Raw genomic sequence first — 8,693 nt, 5'->3', positions numbered from 1 at the left:
CACAGCGACTTTTTGTTTCTTATTTTGTGTCCTACACTTCCCATAATGCAACTGTGGAGCTGAAACGATTACATGCATTTAATACGTGCATTTGATCATTTTGAAGGTGTCACGTTGGAGACACTTCACACCCGGACAATCAATCAAGCTGCCGTGTTGCAGCGTCTGCGTGGTGAGAGCCACCCAGCTCGCTCTCCGATGGCGTGCTCACACCTTCAATAACCAAGCTGCTCCTCGCCGCCTGCCTCGGGTCTCATATCTGAGCGAGGACATTGTTCGAGGAAGCAGCTGCAGTCCCAGCTCAGCTAATAATTACTGGCAGACGCTTCATCAAAGAAACTAGTTTCTAAAGCGAACTATAAGAGGAGCAGCGTTAACGCAGCGTGACGTTAGAAGAGTTAAAACTCCACAACTTTCCAATTTCTAGTGCTAAGTTTCTCTCTCAGACCTCCACCCCCCCCCCCCCCTCCCGCCTCCTGACAGACAAAACAGATGGAGCGGCATTAATTTAAAGTCTAAACAATGAGCACATGACAGGAAGAGAAGATTAAGAATTCTTCCCCACGCTGATGTGATCAGGAAAAAACAACGTCAGGCTGAAGCGGGATAATAAATGGAGAGCGAGTCGATGTTCTGTTCGACAAGAAGAGCAACTTGAGGCAGATATTGTTCGTTTAATATCATTAAACCATTTTTATTTTGTACACGTGTTCTTTCCTGTTGAATCTACTGAAATGTCATGAGTGACACAGTTTACTATAATCTGCAATAATCAATATTTTGAGTTTTCACGGTTTGTAGCAGGTCTTTGATTCGTACAATAGTGCTTTATATTAACAGCATAATGAGCCTAAATATATCAAAAGAAGTCAATGTGACTTTAAGAGACACCAGCAATATATAAAAATGCTCACAATTCATTTACAGACAAAAGTAAAGATGCTTCGTAAAGAACCAACGTGCAACTTCCTGCCACGTCTTTCGCCTCTCGGCCCGGCATCCGTGTGCAGCAGCGCGTTAGCGCATCAGCTCTTTGCCTCGAGAACGCTTTAAGTCTGTTTCCACGAGGCGTCGTTCAGCTTTCAGAGTCCATGATGAAGGTCTCGAAGTTTGGGTTGAGCTCAGACACCAGCGCATCCACGAAGTCCTCCATGGTGGGCTGTCTCTGCAGCATCCCTGTCGCACAAAAACACAAAGCAGCAGGCTTTAGGATGTATGTGTGTGTGTGTGTGTGTGTGTGTGTGTGTGTGTCCATGCACATCTGTCTCTGGGAAGGGAAACGCTTTGGAGGGGCACTAGGATGAACTGGTTTTCCATCATCTCACCTCGTTCTAACAGGAAATGTGCAGCTTTCTGGAACATATGAGATGAAGTCACTGCAGCGCTTTTACAAAACACAGCGCTGAGGATTAAAAAAAAAAAAAGGTTCCTTTGAAGCAAGAGCTATTTTTAGCCCAAATTAGGCTAAAATCTAATTAAGTTCATGCTTCTCCTGAGACTACTGCTCCAGTTCTCCTGCAATGTCATGATCGCTAATTCTGCAGCAGACACAGCAACAGAGAAACAGGCTTCGTGGGGACCTTTAACAAGCCTCTCAACATCTTCCATTTCGGCTTAATACCAAAAAGGTAACCTGTGCATTTGATAATGCGCTCACACACACTCCAGACTGACTATTGCCGTAGAGCAAATATGACGGTGCAGCCGGCGAGCGAGCCCTGGGAATGTCTGTCTGTGTTTTGAGAGCCTGTCTGCCAGCTCATGCGTGGAGGACTCCCTCGCTCGCTTTACAATTCAGCTGCACGACCGCTTTGAAGTCAGTTCATTTCCCCTTGTGTAACTGCCAATGTAAATAGGCGCTCTCCCTCTCCCCCCCCCCCTCCTCTTTCCTGCATGGGTCACTTCCAATGCACACACACACACTCCAACACACACACAAGTCTGCACAGGCACGCATGAATGGAGACGCAAAGAGTTTCACACAGAGATCCTGAACGCATGGACACACAGGGAGATATGGACAGTCAAACACACACGTACACACAACCACACACACACACACACACACACACACACACACACACACACACACACACGTACACACACCCTGAAACTACAGGTAGAAACTGAGCGCAGGTTTGGAGAGAAGGGATTATCATCTCCTCTTACCCAGCAGTCGCTCCCTGCCCTTTGGCTACAAGATGATACCAGCATGCAGGGGTCCCTAAACGCACCACAAGCACAAGGCCCCTGGATCCCTGGGAACCAGGCAGCCACATGATGCTATATGATGATAGCCTAAATTAAAGGGGCTGCAGGACATTTCATGCCGTGACCACTGTTGACGTCTGCGACATTGATGGCCCCTTTAAAGTGGAGCTCAAGCTGCATTAATACCGAGCACATGGAGGCCGGCTTATCAAGTTGCATTTAATTCCATCTTCAAAGAGCTGGCATTGTAGGGACGTTTAATTCATACCCATTTAATGATGAAAAGCAATACTAAAGAGTGTATACTTGTTTTCCATTTACTGGCAGTAATAATGGCAAAATGTGGGAATGCTAAGTATCATTAGCGATTTGTTTCGCTGATTTAAAAACCCAGCAGCCTCCATAACATGGAGTTAAAGCAAGAAACGCAGCATCCGAACTCGTTTTCAAATTAAAAGCTGCACAATGTTCACCGATTAGTCGCTGCGGGTAAAATTGCAGAACGTAAAACCAGAAACAACGAGATGAAAGACACTAAAACGCTTCAGAGAGCCGAGTGTGTGTGACCCTAACCCAGCTGACACCCTGCTGATAAAACTAACAGATTAGTGCACGTATAATCTGAAAGGAAGGCTGGTCAAGACTTGAGAGAATAATTACACGTCGATGAGATATTTTACGACACTTGACTCCATCAGTGTCATGTGTGGAGTGGAGCATTGACGGGTCGTCACTACACCACACAGGTGCACACATGTTCCGACATGACACTTGTTTACTTGGTTGATTTTTACAGCGTGTGAGCAGACGGCTGTGGGCTCAGCTACTCATTTGAACTCTGCGTACACCGTCTGCAGCGTCACCAGCACTTTCTTTAATAGATGTAATTTCCTGACTGTGTGTCCACGGGGGGATCTGATGTCTGGAGCCTCGCCTGCCACAGGTTAGTGTGTTAAACAAACAAAGTGAACATGACAAGAGTGATGAAGGAGGCAGAGAGAGAGAGACAAAGTCAGAGAGGGAAAGGGAGGCGTGATCACGAAGGTTGGTTAGGTAAACAATAGCGCCCTCGCCGGCTTCTCATCACCAACAGCTCGGGGTGTCAGCACCTGGGTCTCACACGGCGACCGACAGTAGATGAAGAGAGGTACAACAATGAGCGGTGAGGAGTGAGTCTGTTCTCAGCCCACATCCCTGGGAGAGATGGAGAGGAATGCACAGATAACCTCAAAGTCATAACACTGTGGAGGAGTATCTGATGTGAGGCGCTGCTTTTATAGACACACAGGGAGGAGGGGCTGAGCGTGGTGCAGCACAGTTAACGGTGGAGCTGTGCAATCCACAGCGGCTGGACGGATCACAGCGGCGTATATTTATTTTTATCGCCTTTGTGACCTCGACCTGCGCGAGTCACTTCACTTGTTTGTTAGTTGAACGAGTAGAAAACTCTTTTTTCTTATTTGTGCTTTTTGTTAATTAGCAACTTGATATTAAAGTGAACTTAGTTCAGACCGTACACTGATTATTTATCACACTTAATACTAAGATAAGATCCTTAATTAGTCCCGCAGTAATACAGCAGCTAAGGGACCCAAAGAAAAGCAAGATAAAATACTAAAAACACAAATTAAGACACGGTGAGCTGCTGGAACAAAACATCTTTTTTTGTCCATCTTTTGAGATTTCAGTCTCCACCGAACAACAATTGGAGGTGAAAATAGCTTTAAAATCAAATAATTCACCAGCCAGGTGTTTCTCTGAAGCAGTGTCCCTGCACACTGGACCTACTTGTGGTTTGCAGCAGCCGGAGCTCCGCAGAGCAGATACTGTAGGACTTGACGGCGCTGCAGTGGGCAGACCTGTACACTCACCGAGGAAACGCAGAGCCAAACTAAACATAGGCTGAGCTTTGTGTCCATTGTTCGGGAGAGCCTTAGGACAGAGGCTTTGCCGTGTGAGTCATCTCGTATTTAAGAGTTTCCATTTCCATTCATAATGGCTCCGACACGGCCATTGAAGAACAAGGCTCCTACCCATTACACTCGTCTCGGGGCCTGCAGCGGGAGCCAAGTTGGCCAGCAGAGTGTGGGCAGGTGTTAAAAAGAAACGTGACGAACAAAGTGTTTTAAATAACAGTGGATCTCTTTAACAACTGTATCCTCACACACATTACTGATTAAGAATGCACATTTGAAGCCAGAATCTTCCACTGAACGACCTCGCTGGAGCTATTGGCAGTTGAGTATCTTGCTCAAGGGTACTTCAAGAGCACTTGTTGGGGAAGCAAAGCGCAGAACTCATTCTCCATCCCGGCACAAGCTTTCTAAGCTGCTGTGGGAACGTTCAAACCACAGACCCTCGTCTTTAGCTCGATGTCCACGGCTTTCTTCTAGTCTGAAATACTTAAAACATAGCGTTTCCACTAATGCCGCCTGCTTGTCCCCATATACGTCTCTGTAACTGCACTTTGGAAGTTGAAATAACATCTTTGACAGGAGAACGTACAGAGAATAACTTATTTACTTAAAGGGTGGTGGGCGATGGGTATCAGTCCACTGAAGAGCCGTGTGGCTGGTGAACAGCTCCGAGTCGCAGTGATGACGACTCTGGGGAAAAGAATTCAGTAGAAATGCTTCAACATCGCCGCGCAGCCTGCAGCGACTGCTGGATGAAGTTATCAAACCTCCGAGTTACCGCCTGCAAAATAGCCGTTTCTGAAAAAGGGATTAAAGTGTCTGATGACCTACTTTCTTCTAAGAACAAAAACAGCGTTCCCATTTTTCTTTTGAAGATTTTGATGGTAAAGAACAACCTGCAGCTTTCCTACAAAGGACGTTTCAGAAGCACTTTTACACTTTAGCACCATCGCAGTTGGAAAGTGTCTTTAACAAATCAGAGGGCTTTAGCAGTTTTCATGAGAGCCGGGGCCGTCGGTCCCTTGGGCTGCGTTCGGTTCTTTCATGATTTAATTGCTCGCTTTAATAGATTCATTCATTGCACCCACTTGCAAGTCGAAGGCAGCAGCAGCAGCCGCCACATTTTGCACATTTGAAACGGGAACAGTAACCCGAGCCTCTGTAGTGTAACATTTCCTGTACGAGTTTGAAACAATACTCATACTAAGAGCGCTAAGTCACTTAAGAGTTTACGATCACACATTTCCAAACATGTTTCTGGCTGCTTCAGAAACCGTTCGGCTGCGGCTTGTGGCCATTCCAAACATGTCGAGGTGTAAAAAAAGCAGTTCCCTCTGTCAAAGCTTGAGGCAAACTTTTGGCTTTCTGCCTCTGTAATTACTCCTTTGAAGTTCAGGAAGCTTTTTCTACAAACAGCACTTAAGACCAGAAAGCAAGCAGGACAAGGGTGATGAAACACATCGCAAAGGGAGGCTCTGTGTTGAGTAAGTGCCGTCGCAAAAGAAGAAGATATTGAGGATAAACTCGACAAAACGACATAAACCGAGCTCTTAATGTAAGGAAATGTTCCCCACCTCAACATGCATCACATCTACATTCATCTGATTCATGCAGCTTAATGGGTTCACAGTCTGAAACATCTTGGTTCTAACTTTTAGATGTGTTGCCATATGTTCCCCATCAGGTCTTAAACATCAGCCTTAGGTGTGCTTTACGCTAAGTGCTAATGAGCTAATGTTAGCACGCTGACACGCTAAACTAAGTGAACATGGAACATATTATACCTGCTGTAAAGTTAAGCATGTTAGCATTTAGCCTGCACAGCTGTAGGCTATTAGTCATGTCAATGCATTTCTTTGTGAAAACTCAAGACACCTAAAACTATCAGCACATCTGCAACTGTCACATTTACTTAAGATTCATCCATTTGCTTAGATTTCTATGGCGCACACTGCGTGTCTGATGCGTTTCAGCCAAACTACATCAGTAAATCAAAAGGATGAAACACTTCCCTCTGAACATGCGCCGAATGAAAACACTGAAAGATCGTTTCCATCACAGCTCACGTCTGTTTCTGTGTAAGGGCTATAAATCATGTGTTCTGTGTGAAGTTCATCTCCTCCGGTTCACACTGAGCTGCATCATTGTCACAGAGGTGCTGTGGGACCGTGCAGACCACCGTGCTCTTGGGGATTATTAGCGACTATGCGAGCAGTCATAAGAACTATTCAGTCACGCTGCCCACGGACAAAGAGCTCGGCTTCGGAGCCGGAGTGGATCCATTTTCTGTGCCCGGCAGTCGGGGCTATGGGAACAGTCTGGGCCATGAAAGCCCTTCTCTGTGGCAGGAGCCAGTTCAGCTCAGGCAGTCGATCACCTTTCACTCTCTTTCCCCCCCCCCCCCCCTTTACTCGCTCACTCAGTCCTAATGCTGCTGCTCTGGATTTAATGCCCGGGTTTACATTTCAACACCATCTTTCCTGGGAAACATCCGGCAGCGGGGAGGGAGCCACGCAGATAAAGGCTGGCCTCTGATTAGCCTCGCCGGGTCTGCTCCGGTTCCCCGTGAGCCCTCGCGCCCCCTCTACCACCTCGCCGAAGGGGAATGTTACACACCTCCATTTACAAGGGTTTTTGTTTGAAATAATTGTTTGAAAATCCTTTTCCATTCCCCCCCCCCCCCCCCCTGACAGGAATTCAAGATGGTTGCCATGAACCTCTCAGCCGCCACAGCAAATAAAAAGCTAAATGCTTCAGCACATGCACTGATGTGCTTTTATAAACTGTGACCGCGGCTTTCACAACGCTAAGCTAAATTACGAGGACACATGTAGCCGTCGAGTCGGCCGGATGAGTCGCTTTTAAAATGTTGGAACGTTTCATCTTAGTTTGAACTTTTCTCCAGACCTGGAAGAGATTTTATTATTACGATAAAAGAAAGGAATTGGTTTCTGATGATTATCAGAAATGCAGAGCGGACTGAAAACTATATCCGGGGAAGGAGCCAAGAACTCCGACTGGAACGAACGTCTCTCCAATTCAAGCCTCTTTTCATTCGATCCACACTTTCTGCCACGGAATGAGATTATTTAAGTATTATTCCCCGAGCAGACGTTTTTACAGTCTTGTAAAATGACTTATGGTTGTGAAACTCAGCCAGAGGGATCAATAGGACCCTGATAACTATTCTGCACACACGGCCTTGGCCTATAATTAGAGCAGCATTCACTTCCAAGTTGGGCCATAAAAGCAAATATTGTCAGTTCAACAACAGTTAATTGGACGGCAGATCTAATAACGAGGATCTTATCTGCCCCTGGTTGTAATTTCAGAGGGACAATCTGATGGAGGAGGGAGGAGGTGACCCTGAGGGAGAGATTTACAGTACACTCCCAAATGTCACCTGATATCACTGCTCCCCTCAGCTTCTCCTCTGTTGACTGCTCGAGGAGGGGGACGAGGAAGTGATGATGGAGGGACGAGAGCAACGGCAGGAAGTAGGCTGTTTTGATGTGGAGCCGTTATAAAAGATTAACTCCAGATGGCTGAATGCTAACATTAGCATGTTGGCATGATACCACGCTGATGTTTAGTTCAGTGCGTTCTGTAGCGCTGAGGCTCAATGTCATTAGTTTGCAGGTATTTGGTCATAAATCAAGTCGTTGGATCTGATGATGCAACTCGCTGAAAAGATATAAACAATGTATCCCGAGGGGAATATCACATTTCATTAAAACCCATCCAATAGTTGAGATATTTTTAGTCTCAGTGGATCAAAGTGGCTGAACAATGTTGGTTAAACGCAAAGTGGAATGTGCCCTGCGGAGTCAGCACTTCTCAAACCCGTAATCACCCGTCTGTCTTTACTGCCTTCTGGATTCTGTCAGCGCTCACATGTTCAGTATAATGTCACTGAGTTAAGACTTTTTATGTTGTTAAAGCATATCAAATGACTGACTTTCAGAACAGAAGTGAGGTTGGACCAGTGATGTATGGCTGCCAGAAGCAGCTGACTCGACAATCAATACCACAGCGAGACTGCCTCTTGTAAACAGAGATATGAAACATGGGGGGGGGGGGGGGGGGGGGGGGGGGGGGGGGGTTTGTTGAAATGGTAACTAGATGCCACTGTGGGAGCTCAAGGAGCTGCGCGTGAACAGCTGTGAACACCTGAACAAACTAAACTTTGGGCCTCAAGACTGCTGATACAAAATAGCTAAATGTGCCTGAAGGCCGCGGGGTCAAGAGGTCAGCTGAGAGCGGCAACATCGTGGAGAACTGAGGCGGCGCAGTGCGATTACTAAGTCTGGAGTAACTCAGACATTTTCACATGAACTGGTCAGACAATAAAATGCTTCATTGAATATTCTTTAAGTGTTTTGGGGGGGGGAAGGTCGGACATCGGTCAGCTACCTTCCACCATCAGCATGGGCTCCTTGGCTCCTCCGTGGGCCAGCATCTCCCGCCGGTAACGCTCACCCATGTCCCTGACGAAGAGAAAGAGAAGACGTTACAGACACCTGTACCGTCACCGGGGGCCAAGTCTCCCGAGCTGTTCACAACAGA

The 8,693-nt window shown here is 46.6% G+C and overlaps 1 protein-coding gene across 1 annotated transcript in view; it reads right to left on the bottom strand.

Moving 5' to 3' along the window:
* Window positions 1-653: 653 nt before the first annotated feature.
* Window positions 654-8,693, bottom strand: part of LOC115017311 (mitochondrial intermediate peptidase-like) — a 21,521-nt gene continuing 13,481 nt past the window's right edge. Inside the window, exons 18-19 of the mRNA XM_029445616.1 lie at window positions 8,541-8,614; window positions 654-1,176 (exon numbers count right to left, since the gene is read on the bottom strand). Of these exons, the coding sequence (XP_029301476.1) occupies window positions 1,076-1,176; window positions 8,541-8,614 (175 nt within the window). The 3' untranslated portion in view covers window positions 654-1,075. The remainder of the gene's footprint in view (window positions 1,177-8,540; window positions 8,615-8,693) is intronic.

Source organism: Cottoperca gobio, chromosome 13, assembly GCF_900634415.1.
Source record: "Cottoperca gobio chromosome 13, fCotGob3.1, whole genome shotgun sequence".
Classification (NCBI taxonomy): Eukaryota; Metazoa; Chordata; class Actinopteri; order Perciformes; family Bovichtidae; genus Cottoperca; species Cottoperca gobio.
Note: the sequence above shows the minus strand (reverse complement) of the source record. Positions and strands in the feature narration are given on the sequence as shown.